Genomic DNA, 23,947 nt, shown 5'->3' with positions numbered 1-23,947 from the left:
CATGCTGGCAGCAGCCCACACTGTCACCCACCCTCTGTTGTCCCTCTATCCCTGTGCCAGTGACACTCCAATTTCTCACCTCAGGACAAAGATATCCAACTGCTAAAATCAAGTCATGTTTTTGTGTATATGTGGGCGGAAGGGAGACCCTGATTTTCAAAAAAAAAATTAAAATATAATGAATAAGTTAGGGCATCAGATTTTCTCAATCTTAGATTCACAGGCCATATACTCTTCTTAAACCTCTGAGATGTGTTCCCCTCATCTACACTGGAATCTCACACGGTGTTAAATACACATATAATTTTCTGTTTAATATTGCATATACCAATATGTTCTACAAGGAACTTCCTAATGTCTTGGTCCTCTGCAACTTCTGCCATAGGGAGAACTGTCAATCTCTGTGATATTCTAGCCATGAGAGAATCAGCAGAAGCTCTGAAAGAAAAATAGGACCTGGGGAGAAAAACAATTATTCTAGTTCCCATAGATGAAAGTGAGGCTGAAACACAACAGAAGAAATATGCACATTTGACAGAGAGGTTCTGATTCACTACAACTCCACACAACCTGGGAGCCCACAGCAGCCTCTGTGCTTGAGAGCCACAGGAGGAAGCGGGCCCCATACCCCTGGCTTCACTCACTTGTCTCTCCATGGCCCTCTTCCTCTCCATTTCCTCCTTCCTTTTCTTTTTCAGTTCCTCAAACTGTTCTTTGGTTGGCAGTGACATCAAACCAAGCAACTTTTCCTGCAGGGAGCGACAGACAATTTTACACTTAAACCCTTTTAGAGAAAAAATGACCCTTAAGCCCCATGATGAGAGTTTGCTTAAGCTGAGCCACTCTATTCTCCGAGACTGACATCATTTGACAGCAGCCAGAAAGGAGCACACTCTTATATTGGGTGAGAGAGTCAACTCCAAATGGGCCTGCATTTTCCTCAGGAAATGATCAACAGCAGATATCCCAGTTATTCACCTGGCTCCAATGTTAGCTTCTCTATGAGGTCTTGTCCCTGCCCATCCTATTAGCAAACCTCAATCCCAGTCCTCTCTCCCACACTTCCTTACTGTAAATTTCTCTACAGCACTTTTGCTATCTTACATACTAGATATTTTAGTTGTTTGTGATCTCTCTCCTTCTTTAGAACACAAGCTTAATGAGAACAGGAACGTTGGTCTTTTTTGTTCACTATAGGACATCCAGCACCTAAAACACTACCTGGTATATAGGAGGCGCTCAACAAATGACTGCTGAATAGAATCACTAATCAAAGTGAGGAAGGGCCTACTTCTCTGTACTACAGTCAGAAAACTAACCCAACAGGACTCCATCTATTAGATCTCTTTGTTGGCTGGGGGCAGTGTGGCTCACACCTATAATCCCAGCACTTTGGAGGCCGAGGTGGGCAGACTGCTTGAGCTCAAAAGTTTGAGACCAGCCTGGGCAACATGGTAAGACCCTGGCCCTACTTAATAAAAAAAAAAAAAAAAAACACTTTGTTTTAATTAAAAAAAAAAAAAAAGAAAAAAAAAAGATCTCTTTGTCAGGGAGCCCCAAGGGTGGTTAACTGTGACTCTCTCAGAAGGGGCCTTCACGGGTAGAAGGACACAATTCAGACCTAACCACTTAGGTTAGTCTGCCCTTAATCGGCTGTTTCCTCCCAGCTGATGGCTCAGGAAGAGTCTCTTAGGAGATTATGCTAAGGAAGAAATACTAAGTACCAGTATTACTATCATGGCAACAATTAACAGCAGCAAAAAATTAGTCTATCAAATGCTCAACTAAAGGAAAACGGTTAAAGAATGGCATATACAGTCAATATGCACTAGCATAACTACTGTATATAAAAAATACAAATGGGAAAAAAGAAAACATACCAGAATAATGAGTGATTGTAATGGGGACATAGGATTAAAAGTAGTTTTAGTTTTCTCTGAAATCCAGATTTTTCTCTAAGTGTGGCATCATGCATTCATAATTTCAAAAAATAATACAATGTATAAATAGGAAGTAAACAAGTCATTGGCATGGATCTGCCTCTGGGGAAGCAAAAGAGCAGGACAGGCCAAGCATGACATTTATGCCAACCCAGGATGGCTTTACCTGCACAAAAAGTGTAGCTGAGTATCTGATCATTCTCTGCAGCCGCAAATTGCTTGGATGTGGTGGAGGGTCCTGGTTCAAGCCCAAGGTTAAGATCTTCTTACTGAATTGGAACAAACACATGAATATAATGAACACTGCCAGCTTCAGAAACAAGGGTGAAAAGTATAACATCTGGAGTTGCCAGGCTTTCATGCCAGGAAGGTGTGTAAAGATGGGCAAGTGACTCCATCGAAGTTTCCTTGAAGGCAAAGCCCATTTCTTACCCTTTGTCTGTACACAGGCCTCAGCACAGGGCACACAACACTGTCATGGAGGGACTGACTACACATGCAGAGCCAGCTTCACAGGTGAGCAACCTATGCAACTGGAAAGGACTGGCACTTAAAAGAGCCCTATGCTTGGTTTAATGCTCTGCTGTTAGTGTCTTTATTCTTAATAATTTTTGAACAGGGGACATGCATTTTCATTTTGTATGAGGCCCTGCATCTACGTAGCCCATGCTGTATGTCTGGATGGACAAAAGCGCCCATCTCATTCTTCCTCTGAGTCACTGTACTTCCCATAAATCAAAGGGCTAATTTAACCCCAATGGCCAGTCCACAGTTAAAAAGCAGCTGTGGATTTGAGCACAGACACAAAGAAAGAACCCGAGTTTCTATCTTTGCTCCACAACTTTTGCTATCTGTGACATGATTCCTCACCTTTGACACAGGATGTTAATCCCTACCTCACAGGGTAACTTCAGAATAAATGAGCTATTCCAGAGAAAACAGCCAGTGACTGGCACATGGTAGGTGTCAATAACCAGCTCTTCTTTCTTTAACAATAACAAACATTAGAAATCCTTAATGAAACAAAAGTCACTGAGATGCATTAAGTGCCAGAGTTGTCCCCTTCCTTGCCCTCCTCCTCACCCACTGCCCCATCACCAGAAGTCTGAGTGAGTGCAGGTCTACTTTCGCCATTTCGTTAGAACAGCATCTTCTCCATTCCACCAGCAGGCAGGATACCACTTAATGGACCTTACCTTAAAGCGTCTATCAGCTCATACACTTTCTGCACTTCCACTCGAAGGTCACTGGCATGTTCCAGACTGTAGGTTGTCTCCCCAGCACTAAGGAGAAACCACAGAGACACGTGACCTAAATTTCATAGTGCAGACTGGACAGCATAGTGTAGGACGCTAAAGGTGTAAGGCCTCACAAAGGCAGGTAATTCTCTAAAGGTGGCATTTCAGACTTTTGGATATAATGCAGTGTCCATCTCTTGGAATGATGAATCAAGTGGAAGTGACATTTCGATTTGCAGACGCAATAGGGACAGACTCAGGTCGACGCCTCCAAGGACTAGCCCTTATGCTCATCACCAAAACAAATGCGGCTGAATTTACTCTGGCCTACTTTCTCTAAACAATTCCACTGCATCTAACAAGATGTAAGAAGTGGTTTACTAAATCAGTGGGTTACACTACATTAAAAGCAGAAAACTACTTGGCTTTTCTCGCTCAAAAGTACCCAAGGAGGTTCAAGACCAGCCTGGCCAACACGATGAAACCCTATCTCTACTAAAAATACAAAAATTAGTCAGGCATTGTAGTGGTGCCTGTAATCCCAGCTACTCAGGAGGCTGAAGCAGGAGAATCGCTTGAACCAGGAGGCGGAGGTTGCAGTGAGCCAAGGTCGCACACTGCATTCCAGCCTAGGCGACAGAACAAAACTTGGTCTCAAGAAAAAAAAATATATATATATATATACACACACACACACACATATACATAGTTTTGTTTTAAACAAGGCACATCTACTGCTACATGCATTGCTTTAAATGTGGCAGAGAGGCAACACAGGTTTAAGACAAAGTCAGAAAACTCTGAAATTAATAACACTGGATACCATAATTAATTCTTTTCCTATAGTTTGGGAAAACACTGCTGGGATCTGACTCTAGTAGTTAGCACTTACAACTTCTAGGTCACAAACACTAAGCTTCAGAAAAAGCCATGCCCTTAAACAGGGATCAGCAAATTTTTTCCATAAGGAGCCAAATCATAAATGTTTTCAGCTTTGCAGGCCACACAGTCTCTGTTGTTGCTATTCAACTCTGTCGTGGTGGTGCAAAAGCAGCTACAAACAGTAATCAAACGTGGGCATGGCTGTCTTCCAATAAAACTTTATGCAAACAGGTGGCAATAACTAGTATTGGTAAGGCTAAAAAGAAAGTGAAATCCTCATACACTGCTGGTGGGAATGCAAAATAGTGCAGTCGTTCTAGAAAACGATTTAGCAACTCCTCTATGGAATGTTACTCTATGGTAATACATAGTTAGCATAAAATCCAGCAATTCCACTCCTAGGTACCTACCCGAGAGAAATGAAAACACGTCTACACAAAAACCATAACAATTTGTACACAAATATTACAGGAACATTATTTATAACAGCCAAAAGTGGAAAAATACCAAATGTTCAACAACTGATGGATCAACAAAATGTGACAAGTATCCACACAACGCATTCATACAGATGGAATGAAGTACTGACACATGCAACAACATGGATGAATCTTAAAAACATCACACTTTGTGAAAGAAGCCAGACAAAAGAGATTTTATATTTATGATTCTATTTATATGAAATGTCAAAAATAGACAAATCCATAGAGATGGGAAATAAATTAGTGGTGTCCAGTTGAGATGGGGACAGGGCAGTGGCTGCTAATGTATGGGGTTTCCTATTGGGGTGATGAAAATGTTTAGAATGAAGACAGTGGTAACGTTCGCATAATTTTGTGAATACACTAAAAACCACCAAACTGTACACTTTAAAAGGGTAAAGTTTATGGTGTATGAAGTACATCTCGATTTTAAAAAAGAAGCAGATGTTGGCCGGGGGCGGTGGCTCACGCCTGTAATCCCAGCACTTTGGGAAGCTGAGGTGGGTGGATCATGAGGTCAAGAGATCAAGACCATCCTGGCCAACATGGTGAAACCCCGTCTCTACTAAAAATATAAAAAAATTAGCAGGGCATGTTAGCATGCACCTGTAATCCCAGCTACTCGGGAGGCTGAGGCAGGGGAATTACTTGAATCCAGGAGGTGGAGGTTGCAGTGAGCTGAGATTGTGCCACTGCACTCCAGCCTGGGCGACAGAGCAAGACTCCATCCCTCCCCTTGCCAAAACAAAAAATATATATATATAAGCTGGGTGTGGTGGTGTGTGCCTGTAGTCCCAGCTACTTGGGAGACTGAGGCAGGAGAATCACTTGAACCAGGGAGGTGGAGGTCGCAGTGAGCCAAGATCATGTCACTGCACTCCAGCCTGTCAATAGTGAAACTCTGTCTCAAAAACAAACAAACAAAAAAGCAGATGTCAGGATACATTTGGTCCATAGGCTGCAGTCTGCCAGCCCCTGCTGTAATGGACATGCCTACTTTTAAGCCCTGACACCTCAATGTGACACTCAAGCGGCATCTACCCAGGCATGAGCATGAGACCCACTGCCCTTCCTCTGCTCTGTCCAGATGCTGCACTCAGCAGCAGTACCTATTGTCTGAGGCCCTTCCCAAACCTGCTCAGTCAGAATAGCCAAGGTCAACTGAATGTGGCTGTCTTTTTACAAGCTCATGTGATGGTAACATGTACCCCACTAAAAGACAGACATGAAGGTGATTCTCTTCATAACAGCCAAAAGTGGAAAAAAACCAACTTCAGCTGGTCTCAGAAAAAAAGCACAGTTGAAGTTAAGATTTTCATTTTTGGCTACTGGAGAACTGACCTAAGATGCCAGAAAACAGACACCACTGGATTAGAAAAACATAGATGAATAGCTTACTTTAATGATGCTGCCATCCTGATGTATTCTGGAGCTTTCTGGTCAACTTTCTCCATGCAAAGTCGTAATTTCTAAGAACAAAAACAAAGCGGTAAGTGGTATGCTCAAGATACAAAAAAGCCTACCCAGAAGCTAGGCTCCATCAATGGAGATATATAAATGTTCACCTTTCCAACATATTAATTGCTGTTATCAATTTCCTGATTTATAGACCTACTTTCCAAGCAGAAAATTTTGTAGGAAGGAAAGAAAGTGAGAATGAAGCTTCTGACCAGATGTTTTGTTTTGTTTTTTTTTTTGAGGAGTTTTGTTCTGTCACCCAAGCTGGAGTACAATGGCATAATCTCCGCTCACTGCAACCTCTGCCTCCTGGACTCAAGCGATTCTCATGCCTTGGCCTCCTGAGTAGCTGGAATTACAGGTGCACCACCACCACGCCCGGCTAATTTTTATATTTTTAGTAGAGACAAGGTTTTGCCATGTTGGCCAGGCTGGTCTCGAACTCCTGGCCTCAAGTGATCTGCCCACCTTGGCCTCCCAAAGTGCTGGGATTATAAGATTGAGCCACCACACCCGGCCAGATGTTTTTGAGAGGAGCAAGGCTTCCAGGGCACAAGCCAAGGTGTCTACCAAGACCAAAAAGAATTAGCTGCTACTTTCTTTCTCTGCCAAGTGATGCCAGGCAACAATAGGAAACCAGCACAAGGCATTGCCAGGGCTCACTTCAAGAGAGGAAGTGGCACAAGCACAGTGGGTATTCACAGAAATGAGATACCAGGTCGTGAACTCCACACAAAGGATGGAGAATGGTAGGTACATCTGCAACCCAACATGGGGCTTAATTAACACCATTTCTAGTAGCCTGAGTATTTACATGGGGATTCCAGAAACACTGCCATTATGACCTGCAGAACTGCTAACAATGACTATTCAGTGGTCATCAGACAAAAATATATCTTCCTCTATTCAGAATGTTGCACAAGCTGCTTCCTCTGCCTGGGCTGATCTCTTCCCTGCATCTCTTACTGCCTGCCCACCCAGTCCACCTGGCTAGTCCTCCTCAGCTCACAGGTCTCACCCGGCCATTAAGGGACCAAGCCAGTCTCACTCCCAGATAGTCTTTGCACACTATTTCCTCTCAGAGTATGCATCTAGTAGGGGGGCTGTGGGATCGCTCATAGTAACAACAGCTGAGGCATTTGGACAAACTTAGAAGGGGACACTCAGTAAACTGGTAAAGTCTGAAAACTTTCTAAAACTTGGAAAGTCTAACACTCCCAAGTGAGTTTCCCAGGATTCTTCTGGCCCACTGTTTATGAACATCTCTAGCTTCTGCTCTCCCCACCGAACCTGTCTACACCACGTGGCAACTGCCCTTCCTCCTCTTGCCTCTGGGCCACCAAAGCCTCCACCCTCCTGCTTTCAAGTAGCCAAGGAAGGCCACTTGAAACAAGTTTGCTGCAACACACCCAGGATGACTCTGACTCACACAGAGCCCTAGCTGGGAAATCATAACATGGGCCTTTAACAGGAACTACAAATAATTCAAACGAACAACTTCCCAAAGCATTCTCCAGAATCTGCAGGAGTGTACGTAACAAACAGCCAAAATCTGCCTAAGAAATTAGACCCAAGACCAGACAGCGCGAATCACCTCGTAGAGCTTCACGATGTCGGGTGTGTGCTCCTTCTCATCAATCTGCTGCTCTCTCTTGAGCAGCGTGTCCTTGCAGTGTGTACAGCAGCGGATCCGGTCATCGTCCTTCTCATCCAGGACCGAGCTGACACTGCTCATGCTGCTGATGCTGCCTCGGCGGGAGCCATGGGCACTGTTGGGTGACTGGCTGGGGCTGGTGTGGGTGCTCAGGGACTCCTTGCTGGCACTGGTGAGCTTGTCTGTAACCACAACACCAACAGGCAGCAATGACCCCCACAGCATCCAATTACCATACCCACGACCTCAAGGCGGCAGTCCACAGGTGTTTGATTCAGAGAGTAATAAGATCAGGCTCCAGCTGTGGGCAAGTACTGCCCCTCTGCCTTCCTGGTGTCAGACTCTGGTGTGAAAGGACTCCACTGCTGCCTCTCCAAATCCAAACAGCCTTGCCTTTCCACCTGCCACTCTCTTCCATTTGCCTTGTGCCTCCAACACAACAAACATTCTCCTGGGAGACTTTCCTCCACAGCCTTCCCCCTATTCCCAAACATCTGGCTCCTATCCTCTCTGAATGGCAGGTCCTCCAGGAAAGCCTTTTCCAATTCCCTGAGGCAAAAACTATCCATCCTTCCCATCAGTTCCCACCACATTGCCCATTTCGGAGCACTTTCCACTCTTCTCCCTGTGTACAGTTACATGTACACCCCAGAGCTGCCCTAGGAACCTATGACTCTTTGTGGGTACAAACTGTGTCTTACCCACACTTGTACCCTTTACATATCCAGCAGGGCCACCCCACAGCAGCTGCCCAGTAAATGCTGGCTAAAGAGCTCAAGAGAAGAAGGGTGAATAGTGTCCCAAAAAGGCTGCTTATAGTCTTATGTACATGAGACAGGGAGTTGGTCTCAGGGAGAAAGTATCAAGGTAAAGTAACCTGGTATATGTGAGAGTTGGACAGAAGCATCATCTGTTTTTGTCCCCACATTATCCAGACACCCCATGGCCAACAGCATGCACAGTCAGTCAGGAGAACTCTCTAGTGTAAATTTATCCCAAACTTCCCAGAAGCCAATGAGATAATCTTCAGCAACATCTACTCAGCTTGGTTGCAAAGTCCTTGGAAGATTGGGTTCCACCTAAACTTTGTCCTCCACACACCCCCAACTATTCTATTTGCTCCTCTATTAACCTACCCTGGGCTTTCCAGAATTCCATGCCTTTGCTCCTGCTGTTCATTCTACCTAAAATGTCCTTTCTCCATCTCTTTTGCAATCCTACTCATCTTTTAAGGCTCTTTTCGAACATCACCTCCCAGCCCTAAGCATCCATGCTCTCACTGTCCCTGAACCCACAGCACTCAGCATCTCTCATATTGTATTAGTCTTTTCTGTATGACAGTGAGTTGTGTGTGACTTATCCCACAGGAAGGGACTAGCCCACTGTTTATATTCAAGACCCTCTTCTCAAAATCACACTTGCCACTTCCAAGCAGAGCAGACAGAGTTGGTCAGCCTCTCCTGAGTGCCTGACACAATCTCTTGCATTGTACATCTCTCTTTAGAAAGCAATTATTTATTTGTGAGTTTATGTCCCCTGCTAGATGCTAGACTCCTTGGGAGAATGAACAATGCCTTATAGGCTTATAGGCCAGAAATGGGCAAAAGATGACCTGTAAGCCAAGTCCAGCCTGCAGGCTGTTTCTATATGGCTCTCAAACTAAGTATAATTTTCACATTGCTATTTTATTTTATTTATTTATTTTTTTGAGACGTGAGTCTCACTTGGTCACCCAGGATGGAGTGCAATGGCTCAATCTCAGCTCACTGCAGCCTCCGCCTCCCAGGTTCAAGCAATTCTCCTGCTTCAGCCTCCTGAATAGGTGGGACTATAGGCACATGCCACCACACCAGGCTAATTTTTGTATTTTTATAGAGACAGGGTTTCAACATGTTGGCCAGGCTGGTCTCGAACTCCTGACCTCAAGTGATCCACCTGCCTTGGCCTCCCAGAGTGCTGTGATTACAGGCGTGAGCCACTGTGCCCAGTCTAGTGTTCACATTTTTAAAAGGTTGTTTAAAGAAAGAAAAAATGTCACAGCAACCATATGTGGCCCACAAAGCCTAAATTTATCTACTATCTGATCCTTACAAAGTTTGCCAACCCCTGTTATAGACCACTGTATCCACCCCTAGCATAGTACCTAGCCTGTAGTGGGTTTCATAGAATCAGCAACTCAATGAATGAGGATTCCCATCAGCCATTAATGTAACAAAAAGGTTCCACGGTCCCAGTGGTGATTAGCAAATAAGCTAGACTCAAAAGAAGATGAGGGTCCAGGGCCCCACCTCCAAGTCACCTACTTGCCAAGGGAAGGCTGATGAGCTCCATACACTTCTTGCACATAATAGACCCGCAGAGGCGGCAGTGGTGGCGGCGGTTCCGGATGCTGAACTTATTCCCACAGTCTGGACAGAAAGGGACATCCTGGTCGTTGACCCAAGGCACCACAGACTTTTCTATTGCTTTGGAAAGAGCAAACCAACAAGAAAGCAGGCCATTTTAAAGAGAGCTTTGGTCAGGGAAAAAAGATAATAAGATGAACGTGGGCAAAGTTTTAAAGTTACCTCGAATCTTTGCAGATTCAGTATTTGTTCTGTCAAACGCAGTGAGCTGACCGGGAGAAAATATTGCCAAATGAAATTAACCAGGTGATGTATACATGCTCCACATTTTCCAATACATCAAGCGGGAAATTAGCACATTTGGATTCCTCAAGTCTCATCTGTCATCCCCAACTCCACAAAATCACAAAAGCAATTTCAAGTGGGACAGGGTATTAGTTTTGCATCTAGAACCTAACTCCCTTCCTATGACCCACTTCTGATCTCTTTATTGTCAGTTACCCATTTTAGCAATAATCAGGGGTAGGCAAGGATGGGTAGGGGCAGTGACTGAAAGCAATGGAAAACTCTCCATTCTCCACAGTGCTCCTGGACCCTAAAACTGGCCACATATTTCTGCCTTACAAAGTACACATAAAGAACTGTACTTGTGGTTGCTACTATGCCCAGCACACAATCCAGGTTACACACAACAAGCACATTAAGGATCAAAATACACCCGTGAGACCTGGTTACCGCTTCTTTGTTTGCCATCACACACTACACCTCACTGGGTGATTGTGCCTGGGACACCCAAAAGAAGAATCTGAAGGAAGAAAGGTTTTCTGGCACCTGAGTGGGATTCATAGGTGGGAAAAGGGAAGCTGAGCATGTGGCAAGTTTGTCAGCCTGGGCCATTCTCTTAAGGAATGCTGGCCCAGGCTAGAACTGTCCACCACATCCTCTGCACCTCTCTAGAGAAGGCGTTTCTCTGCCATCATAAGCTGTATATGATATACACAACACATGTGATAGAAATGTGATTATTTTTTCCCAGCAAATGTGTATTTGCAGAAAAAAATGTTTTAAGACAACAAAATTTACCTTCTCTAACCTGATTATTAATTTATTGACTTCCACAACATAGTGGTCAATTCTAGCAGCTCGGTGTTTTTTGAAGTCGGAAAGATGGCTTCTCACAGCACCTAGAGGGAAGGAAGGTAGGGAGACAAATGACTTATAGTTTCTCTGAGGGAGCCTCTCTACCTTGCCACTTATCCCAATGAATTTCAAAAGCAGGCTGGTCAACATAGCGAGACCTCGTCTCTCTCCAAAAAATAAAAAAATTAAAATAGCCAGGCATGGGCATGTAGGCCTATAATCCCAGCTCCTTGGGAGGCCAAGGCAGGAAGATGGCTTGAGCTCAGGAGCTGGAGGCTTCAGTGAGTTATGATCCCACCACTGTACTCCAGCTTGGGTAACAGAGTGAGACCAATCTCAGAAAGAAAAAAAAAAAATTTCAAAAGCAAGTAAAAACTCTAGGATTTTAGAGTTGTACCAAAAATTCAAAAACCAGGAAAGCAAATGGAAGAAAATCTGCTGAATTGTTAACTGTGACCTTCGGAGGCCACCAAGTACCATATGAGAGACCTGAGAGTACCGTAGATAAAGAGCATGGACTCTGGAGTCAGCCTGTGCTCAAGTTTTAATTCTGCCACACACTGTGTAACTTTGGACAAATTACTTAACATCTCTGTAACTCTTAAGAGTACTCAACTATCAAATGGAATAATCATGGTATGTACTTCACAGAGTTGTTACGATGATTAAATTAGCACATTTGGATTCCTCAAGTCTCATCTGTCATCCCCAACTCCACAAAATCACAAAAGCAATTTCAAGTGGGACAGGGTATTAGTTTTGCATCTAGAACCTAACTCCCTTCTTATGACCCACTTCTGATCTCTTTATTGTCAGTTACCCATTTTAGCAATAATCAGGGGTAGGCAAGGATGGGTAGGGGCAGTGACTGAAAGCAATGGAAAACTCTCCATTCTCCACAGTTAAAATTTGTAAAGTCTTAACTGACTCTCATGCCAATGTTAAATAAACAGGGTGGTAACATTATGGGCGATTTAAAAATTTTTGAATTATCTTATTGTATCATACTTTATAAATTTGATACAATATGGTTTTTCCTCAGGATAAAGACAATTCTCAAAATGGCCAAAAAAATGTAAATGCTAATAGATTCCCTTGTGGAAGCTAGTTAAGCTGGTACCTTCCTCAGTCCAGCAGCCAAAACGCAGGACAAATGTCTGCAACACAAATAGCTTACTGTCTGAGTAACCTGAAATATCCCCTGCTCAGTCTCACCTGTTCCAGAAACATATTGCCCTCAACCCTCCCGGCACTCAATGCACGTCTCCTTCCCAATGATCACCTATTCATTTATAGACTGTAGTGTAACAGAATTTGTCACATCCCAAGCTTTTAAAAAAAAATTTTAATTGCCAAATAAAAATTGCATATATTCACCGTGTACAACATGTTTTGAAATACTTATACATTGGGAAGTGGCTAAACTAGCTAATTACCATATGCATTACCTCATATACTTATGACTTTTTGTGGTGACAACACAAAGTCTACTCTCACTGACTTCCAAGAATACAAGATATTTTCATTAACTATAATTAGGCCAGGTGCGGTGGCTCATGCCTGTAATCCCAGCACTTTGGAAGGCCGAGGAGCATGGAACATTTGAGGCCAGGAGTTCAAGACCAGTCTGACCAACATGGTGAAACCCTGTCTCTACCAAAAATACAAAAATTAGCTAGGCATAGTGGTGCACGCCTGTAGTCCCAGCTACTCAGGTTGCTGAGGCACGAGAATTGAACCCAGAGGCAAAGGTTGCAGTGAGCCAAGATCACAGCAGCACACTCCAGCCTCAGTGACAGAGGAAGACTCCATCTCAGAAAAACAAACAAACAAAAAACTATAAATCACCACCTTGTATAACAGACCTCTTGACTTATTCCTCCCGACTGAAATTTTGTGTCCTTCGATCAGCATCTCCACGTTATACTCTTTTTATTTACTTATTTTTGAGACAGAGTCTCGCCCTGTCATCCTGGTGGGAGTGCAGTGGCAAAATCTCTTGGCTCACTGCAATCTCCACCTCCCAGGTTCAAGCGATTCTCATGCCTCAGCCTCCCAAGTAACCTGGATTACACACATGTGCCACCATGCCCGGCTAATTTTTGTATTTTTAGTAGAGACAGAGTTTCACCACATTGGCCAAACTGGTCTCAAACTCCTGGCCTCATGTGATCCACCTGCCTTGGCCTCCCAAAGTGCTGGGATTACAGGTGAGCCACTGCACCTGGCCACACATGCTATACTCTTAAACATCCACATGTCTTTTCTTTCCTAATCATACTCTAACATCCAATTAAACTTTAATTTAGAATTTTTAGGGGTGACCATAAATATTAACTACTAAAATTTGCCATTCATTTAACCTACAATTTGTAATTTCAGTTACTGCAACTGGCAACTTAATCAGAAAATCTCTAGTAATCTCACATTGGCAATCATGAAACAAGGTATCACAAACAAGCTATCGTAAATAAATATTAACTTACAAAATTTGCCATTCACTTGACCTTCTACAATTTGTGACTGTCTTCAGTTGCTGCAACTGGCAACTTAATCAGAAAATCACCCCAGTAGTCTCACATGGGCAATCATGAAACAAAGCTAATAAGAATTCATGTGTCCAAAATTTCTCCTTCGTGTTTTGGATTGGCTTTCATATGTATCTCATAATTACATATGTATAGTATTATTTTTTTTTTTCTGAGACAGAGTCTCACTCTGTCACCCAGGCTGGAGTACAGTGGCATAATCTTGGCCCACTGCAATCTCTGCCTCCTGGATTCAAGCAATTCTCCTGCCTCAGCCTCCTGAGTACCTGGGATTACAGGCATGTGCCACCATGCCCAGCTAATTTTTTTGTATTTTTAGTAGATACGGGGTGTCACCATTTTGGCCAGGCTGGTCTTGAACTCCTGACCTTGTGATCCACCTGCCTCAACCTCCCAAAGTGCTGGGGAATTACAGGCGTGAGCCACCGCGCCCGGCTGTATAGTATTATTTTTAAAGCAATTTTCTCCATTCTCCAATACAGTAGCAAATAGCCACAAGTGGACATAGAACACTTAAAATGTGGTTAGTGTGTGGTACAGAAGTGACTTTTAATTTTATTTCATTTTAATTTATTAAAACTAAGTAGCCCATGACTGGTGGCTACTGAATGGACAGCACAGTTGTGGGACTTTCCTTATTCAAAGAGACATCTTCTATAACGGCACTAAAAAGATATAGTAGATAAGCCTGGGTATATTTCGCTTTCCTTCTTAGAGCTCCAGTTTCCTCATCTATAAATGGGAAAAAGGATCATTACTTCACAAGGCTTTTGTGAAAGGTGAACAAGATCATAAACATGAACATTTAATAAATCACAAGGGAATAATTAATAAATAAAGGAATAATTACCCATTTCATGGACAGAAAATATTTTATTATATTAATGACTGCTATCATTAGATGGTTAAAGGACATGTAGGCAAGTATAGTAGCTCACGCCTGTAATCCCATCACTCTGGGAGGCTGAGATGGGAGGATCACTTGAGCCCAGGAGTTTAAGACCAGCCTGGGCAAAAAAGGACCCTGTTTCTACAAAAAATACAAAAATTAGCCAGGTGTGATGGTGTGCACCAGTAGCCTCAGCTACTGAGGAGGCTGAAGTGAGAGTATCACTTGAGCCTGGAATGCAGTGAGCCATGATGGAGCCCTGGACTCCAGCCTGGGCGACACAGTGAGACTCTGTCTCAAAAAAACACACACAAAAAAACAAAAACACAGATATGTAAGATTAGACAGTTCAACTAAGTGTGTGTGGCATGATAAATAGGTTTATTGAGATATAATTCACATACATACACCATTCAAAGCAAATTCAGTGGTTTTTAGGATTTTAAGAGTTGTACAATCATCACAATAAATTTTAGAGAATTTTTATCATCCCAGAAACATGAAAGTAGGTAGATGGTACTATAAGTATTCAAAAAAGTAAGCTACATAACCCAGTGCCTGTCACGGGGCACGTAATGTCCTACGTGAGAGGAAAGATTCGTTAATGGACTCTGTGCCTGGGCTGACGTCCGAGAGATGTGGATTCATACCCCACTTCTGCAGTTTACTCACTGTTGTCCCTGGGCAGGTTCTCATGAGGTGCAGTGAAGATCTAATGAGACCACGGGTATAAAGCATTTAATGTAATGCCTAACACGAAGTGGATGCTCAGCTGGTTCTCTTCCATTTTCTCCTCCCAACAAGGGCATAAGGTCCATTAGAAGCTTAGACCATTATGGTTTACTGATGCCTCCTCAAGTCAACTTTTAAAACTTTACCTAGAACATAGCAGATGCTCAATAACCACTTGCTGAATGAATAAATGAATTTTCTTACCAAGCTCCTGGGGTTCCCACATGTAAGGATCAACCCCTCCATAGCTGAAAGACTCATATCCTTGGGTCCCTGATTCTGCTCGATCATCCCCTTCTCGTTTCAACAACCTGTCCTTTGCTTTCTTAGCCTTCTGGACAAGACCTTGAAAAATGGAACAAATAATACAAATGAACCATATGAAGAACGCCCAGTAAAGAGTCAAAAGAAATCTCAAAAAACAAGAGTTAACAAAATAATTATCATTTGTTTAAAAATGCACCAGAAATATTCAGATCCCAAGTAAAATGCAGGAACAAGCACACAAACACTATACTACAACTACCACAGAGCAATACACTGGTTAGTCAGTATTAGCATTAAATTGGTTTAGGTGGCCGAAATATGGGCTAAATTACTGCTCACTGCCAAACTTAGGAGCACAATTAAATAAAAGTGCTAAAATCAAATTTGATGAGGAAAACAGGGTAATGGAAGTGTTTTCTTCTTCATCTTAATTGGAGTGGTGGTGAAGTGGGTATATACATTTTTTAAAACTTTTTGAATTGGGCCAGGCGCAGTGGCTCACACCTGTAATCCCACAAGGGAGGCGAATTACTTGAGTCCAGGAATTCAAGCCAGCTTGGGCAACATGACAAAACCCCATCTCTACTAAAAATACAAAAAACTAGCTAGCTGTGGTGGCATGCACCTGTAGTCCCAGCTACTTGGGAGGCTGAGGTGGGAGAATCACCTGAGCCCAGGAGGTCGAGGCTGCAGTGAGCTGAGATTGTGCCACTGCACTCCAGCCTGGGCAACCAGAATGAGATCCTGTCTCACATAACATAACATAACATAACATAACATAACATATCATAACATAACACAACATAACATAATTAAAATAAAAAGAAGTGTACACTTAAAAACTATACCTCAATTAAAATAAAGATTTTTAAAAACCAAGTTCTATAGTACTAATTAATTTATCCCAGACTCATTAGTAAATTCTTCTCATTTACCTCCAGGATGGGATTCAGCTAAACCTCCATCCCTGGACTGGTGTTCCCCATAGCCTTAACTGGACACAAAGTTCTTCCTTCCCCACTACTGCCCACGCACTTATTGAATGTATGTGAGAATACTTGCAAAAAGCTTCAAGAAACAGATATAACATCTACAACATAACACAAACAGAACCAGATTTGGTAAGAAGAGAAAATGAACATTTCCTATATTTAGACCTTGTATGTACCAGGCACAATGCCTTTGTAAGTGCTTGCAAATACATCATGCCAGTTCATGCTCACAATGTTATAAGGCAGGTGACAGCCCTACTTACAAATGAGGAAACGACATCAAAGACGGGGAAGAACTTGCTTCACCCAAGATCACAGAGCTTACAGGTAACAGCAGGGCTGGAAGTAGACACCTCATGTGTCTGAAATGAGAGCTCCAGCTCTCCCCAGCTAGTGCTGATTCACAAACTATGCCTCTGCAGAACTTGGGTTCTGCCACCTGTGCTGGTGAAGAGAACTACCTGTTAAACTGAACAATCAGCTGGCGGGGACAAAAAAAGAACTCTCAGTTCTAAGTCGCTCTCTCATGAATGTTCTTTAATCTTGGATGAATGCTATCCCTTTCTTCCACCAGAATCTAGTAGAAAATATCAGACTGAATATAAAATGATATCATTACTTTTACCTTTTATTTATTTATTTTTTAGAGACAGGGTCTCGCTCTGTCACCCAGGCTGGAGTACAGTGGCACAATCATAGCTCACTGCAGCCTTTATCTCCTGGGCTAAAGCGATCCTCTTGCCTCAGTCTCCCAAGTAGCTGGGGATTACAGGTGTGCACCACCATGACTAGGTAATTAAAAAAAAAAATTTTTTTTGTAGAGATATTGCCCAGGCTCGCAGGCAGAGGGTGAGATTGATAAGAATACACTTGTCTTCTTTAATACAGTCAAGTCAATAAGCAAACTTCCTGATTATTGGTCACTGTGGGGCAGCTTTGTCCAAACTGGAAAAATATCAAAACAAAAGGACATCCTTTAAAATGCACTAAAGTGGCCAGGCTCAGTGGCTCAAGCCTGTAATCCCAGCACTTTGGGAGGCCGAGACAGGTGGATCACGAGGTCACGAGATCGAGACCATCCTGGCTAACACAGTGAAACCATGTCATAACATTTCTAAGAATCAAAAGACCAAATGGAAAGGTAATCTGCTTTCTAAAGGGCTTTTCAAAAAACCTTTCATGTCAATCCTTAAAACTTTACTTTCCTGATTCTGAAATGCAGAAAACTGCAACATAATCAAGAATTCCTTTCTAACTAAAGATATGATCATTAGTAGTACTAGAGGTAGAGATGTGGGGGGTAGGGCAGTGTGGGAGATAAAGGGAAAAACCAAGAGGATCTTTTCTTTCTTTTTTTTGAGACAGTTTCACTCTGTTGCTCAGGCTAGAATGTGACAGCCTTGATCTCCCAAGCTGAAGCAATCCTCCCACCTCAGCCTCCTGGGTAACTGGGACTACTAGTGCGTGCCACTATGACTGGCTAATTTTTTAAAATAATTTTTTTGTAGAGGTGGTCTCGCTATGTTGCCCAGTCTGGTCTCCTGGGCTCAAGCAATCCTCCTGCCTTGGCCTCCCAAAGTACAAGAATTACAGGTGTGAGCCACTGCACCCGGCTGAAGTAACTTTATTTTGTTTTTCGTTTTTGAGTCAAAGTTTCACTCTGCTGCCCAGGCTGGAGTGCAGTGGCATAATCATGGCTCACTGCAGCTTCATCCTTCTGGGCTCAAGGGATCCTTCTGCTTCAGCTTCCCAAGTGGCTAGGACTACAAGTACATGTCATCATGCCCAGCTAACTAAAAAAAAAAATTTTTTTTCTCTCTCTTTTTTTTTTTTTTGGTACAGACAGGATCTGTGTTGCCCAGGCTGTTCTCAAACTCCTAAGCTGAAGTGATCCTCCCACCATGGCCTCCCAAAGCACTGGGATTACAGGTGTGAGTCACTGTGCCCAGCCAAGGATCCTTTCAAGTTTCTTTCACAAGGCACAAAATTTCCATTCTATTTAGTATTCCTTAAATAGATTCCCGTATCCATATTCTCTAAATAACCTTAAACACTCTTCCTCTTAAAAAAGGGTCAGTGAAGGAATCGGGGAACATTCTCTAACCTCTCTACCCACTGGCATCACCGGTTTTAGCAATGGCATTGTATATGACTTAGTTCAGCTGACACCAAGACTGGAAGCTAGTTGAAAATGATGGAGGCTCTTCCTTTGGTTGTCCAAAGGAAACTTACATAATCAGGTTTTTCAGTTTTGTTTTTGCTTCATTTCCTCCAGGAAGCTGCAATGCATGCTGTGATTGAAACACGGGTCCTCTCACCCTCAGTGATGTCACATGCAAACGGCAGCACTGGACATAGAGATAGAAGACCTACATTCCACGCCTAGCTCTGCCAATTCCTGTGTGACCGTGGATAAGTAACTCAACATCTCTTGAGCCTCACTTCACTTACTATCTATAAAATGAGACCAATCACCTTCTTGCAGAGTTGTTAGGAGAGTCAGATGAAATAATGTCTGTGAAAGAAACTCTAAAAACTATAAAGCACAGCATTTTTTTCCCCTCCTAATAGTTATGGCTCTGCTCTACAGCCTCTACAGCCAGAAGCTACTTCATCCACCATAGCCCTCAGGATTTCAGAAATGTTTGCCTTTGTTGTTTTTGGATAGAAGTTGTAACTGTCTATCCTTTTAGAAACTCTTTTTTACTGAACAGAACAGTTCAGTAAAAAACTCTAGGTACAAATATGTGATTACAACGTGCATATGAATCACCTGTCAGAAAGCCAAAGTACACTTAGAAATACATGGTCATTCCTTTCTTTCCCTCCCAATAAAGACTGTGAATACAGCATCCAGAACTTTTTAATCTCATGGCCTTCAGAAATGCTGCCAGCTGTGAGAAGCAAGTTAGCTGAAAACTACAAAAATAAGTTCCAGAGGAGCAGCATCTTTGTTGTGTGTGTGTGTGTGTGTGTGTGTGTCTGTGTGTGTGTGAGACAGAGAAAGGGTCTCTCTGTTGCCCAGGCACGAGTACAGTGGCACGATCATCGCTCACTACAGCCTTGACCACCCTGGGCTCAAGCGATCCTCCTACCTCAGTCTCCTGAGTAGCTGGGGCAACAGGCGTGCACCATCACGCCCGGCTAGTTTTTTTTAAATTTTTTTGTGAGGTGGGTTTCGCGATGTTGCTCAGGCTGGTCTTGAACTCCTGAGCTCAAGTGATCCACCCACATTGGCCTCCCAAAGTGCTGGGAATAGAAGCATAAGCCACTGTGCCCGCCCAGAGGAGCAGCATCCTATCTGGAGGTTAGAATTTGATGTCCAGGAAATACAACATATGTATAGTCAAAAGTACCTTTGAAAAATTCTTTCCACAACTCTCTCAGATCTGAGCTCTTGGAAGCTCAAAAACCAAGGTTTTCAGATTGTTTCTTTTGTTTTTCAACTATGACCTTCCTTTTTCTGGGCTACAGAGGGCAAGATACCAGCTGGGGAAGGAAGGATGGTGGGTAGGCTTAAATTTGTGACAGGTAAAATGGGTGCATAATGTGCCTCCATCATCATAGCAAAGGAAAGAAATTCCTCTCCAAATCCTGTTAGGCTAGTAGTTAGAGAATAGTCAAGCCAGATCACAGCAATTACATTTACTAGATTCAAAGTCAGACTGTGTTTCACTGAGTGGCTTTAGATAAGTTATCTAATCTCTCTGTGTCTGGTGCAAAATGTGGCTCACAGCCACACAGTTATTGTGAGGATTAAATGAAATAAATAAACAGGGAGACTCTGAAAATGCCTGGCACATGACAAACACTTGTCATTTGTGTGCTACTACTATTATCATATTCCCATGGCAACACTGAAGCTGATGAGAACCATCCCGTGAGTTAAAGCTCTCAATGAGAGCAGGGTATAGGCAAGGTCCTCGCCTCTTACTTTTAATTTGCCCTTTGACATCACGGTCTTCGCCCGAGTGTTCTTCCTCGTAATGTGAGTGAAGCTGATAGAAAGACTGCAGATCCTTCAGGCACAGAGGGCAGAGGAAGCCCTCCCTCACTTCCCCTGGGTCATCCAGAGAAGCCATGGCGGTGCTGCTCTCAACCCTAGGAAGGCAGGGATCTCATGCCAAGAGTCAGATTGATTCCTCCCAAGGAACCATGGTTTCCGCAGCATTAGCTTAAGCAGCACACAGACGGTGAGGAAGTAGCTTCATGGCCCTGGATGAGGTTTCCTCTCTGGAGTAGGAGGAGCCTAAGAAAGAAAAGAAGAAGGGAAAAAAGCCAGTTCAGGCAAACTGATAGCAATTGAGGATTTTCTTCATTCTTTTCACAGTTCAACAGGGTACTTAATGTTTGTTCCGTGCAAGTATGAGAAAACAAACTCTTTCTCAAATCCTTAGACCAAGCAAGCTGCAAAACCTAAGACATGAAAACGTCACTGGACAACAACAACTCAATTAAGTGGGAAACACAGATTCTTGAAATAAGCAAATAATACCTTGGCAATTCTCTTACATTAATTCCAAATGACCTACCTTCGTAATTCATATGCCACTTTAGCCACTGGGGGAATGTCTGAAGTACTTATCAACAAGCAGAAGTTTTTACTTGATGCTGTTTACCTTGATTGTTTATTCAACCACATATATTAAGTTCTTGATATCTGTAAGACACCTGTGTTAGAAATGCAAAGATGAAGACATAGTATCTCCCATAAAAACATACAAAACACCAGAACTCCTAACATCAATTAAAGAGAAACATTAGAAACCTACTAGTCAAAAAGAAAAAAATTATTTTATATTTGTGGAGCACTTATCTCTAATGGGCTTACTAGATTTTTTTTTTTTTTTTTAAGAGACAGCATCTTGCTCTGTCACCTAGTGAGCTACAATTGCTCACAACAGCCTTGACTTTTGGATTCAAGTGATCCTCCTGCCTCAGCCTCCCAAGAAGCTGGGACAACAGGAGTGTGCCATCACACCCAGCTAGTTTTTAAATTATTTATAGAAACAGGTTCTTTCTGTGTTTCCCAGGCGGGTCTCTAACTCCTGGCTTCAAGCAATCCTCCTGCCTGAGCCTCCCAAACTGCTGAGATTACAGGCGTGAGCCACTGCACCCCGATAGATCTTATAAGCCAGTAAGTGACAGTTAAGTAGCAAACCTGATGTTCTCACTGCTTCAAAAATAAAAGGCTGGCCAGGCATGGTGGCTCACGCCTGTAATCCCAGCACTTTGGGAGGCCAAGGCAGGCTGATCACCTGAGGTCAGGAGTTCAAGACCAGCCTGGCCAACATGGTGAAATCCCATCTCTACTAAAAATACAAAAATTAGCCAGTAGGCGCCCCAATCCTAGCTAGTGAGGGGACTGAGGCAGGAAAATTGCTTGAACCCAGGAGGCGGAAGTTGCAGTGAGCTGACATCACGCCATTGCACTCCAGCCTGGGCAACAAGAGCGAAAGTCCGTCTCAAAAAAGTAAATAAATAAATAAATAAATAATAAAGAAATAAAAGGCTTTGGTGCCTAAACATTTCAGGGCTTAAGAAGTTACATTCTCTGTCTTACTGGCCCATGGCAAAGTCAATTCCAATGTCACCTCATCAAGACTCTCAGTCACAAGAGAAATTGAGACAAAACCATTCCACAAAAGCAGAGAAATTTCTCCCCAAGAACCTGGGGCTACAAGCCACAGTATATAGTGGGGGGAATGTGTGACCCTCAGCTTTGGATGGACTGTAGAAGACCACTGAGGAGGGACTGCCTGGTCCTCAAAGCGGAAGGGTGGCAGCAACTCAGAAAATAAACAAATGAGACACCAGGACCCTATTTTTCCCCTCTAGTTAAGAAACCCAGTGACTTCATACATTTTCCACTGAAATACAGTAGCTCTAGGTCTGGTCTGTTCCCTCCTCAGCCAGTGGTTCATCTGATGCTGACTCTGACAGCGCCCTTTCTTCCCATGCACTCACCCCAAACGACCACAAACCAAACACAAAGCCCACCACATCCATGCCACAAAACCACCCTTCACGCCTCAGCCCAAACCCAAACCTCACTTCCTCAAAGAAATGCCTCGTACTCAGAGCATCAGAATGGACTTCTCCTTCACAGCACTCATCTCAATTTATAACCGCAGGTACATAAGTGAAGTGACCAAGTAAGACTGAAAAATCTGGGAGGGCACAAACTCTATATGTTTTCCCCTTCGCCGTCTCCCCAAGGTTTAGCACAGTACCTGGCACACACAATGAAGAAGCACAATAAAGCTCCATTAAAGAACAAACAAATGAATGAACTCCAAAATCATATAACTAAGCATATACCATAAAGAAACCACCGAATCGGACCCCACAACCGTAACTGAACACATACGCAAGCCCCTCGCACTCTTAAATCACGTAAAAAATCAAAAACAAACAAAAAAAAACTGCATGTTCTGCAACCGTACATCCAGCATTAATGTCACCCCGACACATGCCGCATCGACGACATATCCCACAGCCGCACTCAACCCGCCCTCACGACCGCACACAACCACAACCCACGTAACTAACACGATTATACACATGTCGCATGACCACACACAACACGAACGACTCAACCCCGTGGAGCAGACACGACAACGTCACACATCGTACAGACACCACACAAAACACTCCAAACATCTCTACACGAACTCAGAACACAAACGCTTCAGCTTTACACAACCAGAGAATCAAACACAACCGCTCGGGAGACAAGCACCCACCCACTCCCCCCACAGCTGCACAACCAAACCCAAGTGTATACGCCCCGCGTAACCGCACAGAGCCCAATCATCACAAGCACACACAAGCGAAACGCACGGCCTGAAAGCCGCATCTCCCACCTCTCACGTCACACCCACCACAACCACACGCGGTCCACACCCACAGGACCCGCCCATCTCCGTTCTGGAGGAGTGATGTCCCCGTCCCCCAGACTAGGCCTGACCCTCTGTACCCGGCCGGGCTCCTGCGAACACGCAGGCCTGTCCCGTCCTCGGGCCCGGGCCTCCACCGTCCCTCACACAGCCGCGGCCGCCATCTCCATCGGTCGCTCGGAACTCAGCAGGAGCGCCTGCGGCGGCGACGAAACCGGAAGACAGGCTAGTAGACGCCTGTCGAGCGCCGAGTCTTCGAGGCAGCAAAAAGGGCTGATACGGATTCGAATCGTGGAGGGCGGTCTGGCCGCTTCTGCGCAGGCGCTTTCCGAAAGAGGGCGGGGACACGTGCGGGGAGAGGAGGTGGGACTTGGTAATTTTGTGCGGTTCTTATGTCTCGGATTCCAATCTAGCAGCGCGTTAAAGCCAGCCACTGGCTCTGCACCCCATTGTACAGCTGGGAAAGCTGAGGCCGGTAGA

At 43.7% G+C, this 23,947-nt stretch overlaps 1 protein-coding gene across 8 annotated transcripts in view; it reads right to left on the bottom strand.

Annotated features, from left to right (window-relative positions):
• RBSN (rabenosyn, RAB effector) overlaps positions 1-23,731 on the bottom strand; it is a 28,212-nt gene extending 4,481 nt beyond the window's left edge. Inside the window, exons 1-13 of one of the 8 annotated variants that reach the window (XM_023216068.2) lie at positions 23,548-23,731; positions 22,646-22,801; positions 21,101-21,239; positions 20,503-20,817; positions 15,514-15,654; positions 11,083-11,183; positions 10,222-10,267; positions 9,958-10,119; positions 7,595-7,836; positions 5,941-6,011; positions 3,137-3,223; positions 2,107-2,209; positions 645-749 (exon numbers count right to left, since the gene is read on the bottom strand). In XM_023216068.2, coding sequence (XP_023071836.2) covers positions 645-749; positions 2,107-2,209; positions 3,137-3,223; positions 5,941-6,011; positions 7,595-7,836; positions 9,958-10,119; positions 10,222-10,267; positions 11,083-11,183; positions 15,514-15,654; positions 20,503-20,650 — 1,206 coding nt within the window. In that variant the 5' untranslated portion in view covers positions 20,651-20,817; positions 21,101-21,239; positions 22,646-22,801; positions 23,548-23,731. Of the gene's footprint in view, positions 1-644; positions 750-2,106; positions 2,210-3,136; positions 3,224-5,940; positions 6,012-7,594; positions 7,837-9,957; positions 10,120-10,221; positions 10,268-11,082; positions 11,184-15,513; positions 15,655-20,502; positions 20,818-21,100; positions 21,240-22,622 lie in introns of all 8 variants that reach the window. The other 7 variants (XM_023216024.2, XM_023216031.2, XM_023216038.2 and 4 more) reach the window with 7 other exon arrangements.
• Positions 23,732-23,947: the final 216 nt, after the last annotated feature.

This window comes from Piliocolobus tephrosceles, chromosome 2 (genome assembly GCF_002776525.5).
Source record: "Piliocolobus tephrosceles isolate RC106 chromosome 2, ASM277652v3, whole genome shotgun sequence".
Taxonomy (NCBI): Eukaryota; Metazoa; Chordata; class Mammalia; order Primates; family Cercopithecidae; genus Piliocolobus; species Piliocolobus tephrosceles.
Note: the sequence above shows the minus strand (reverse complement) of the source record. Positions and strands in the feature narration are given on the sequence as shown.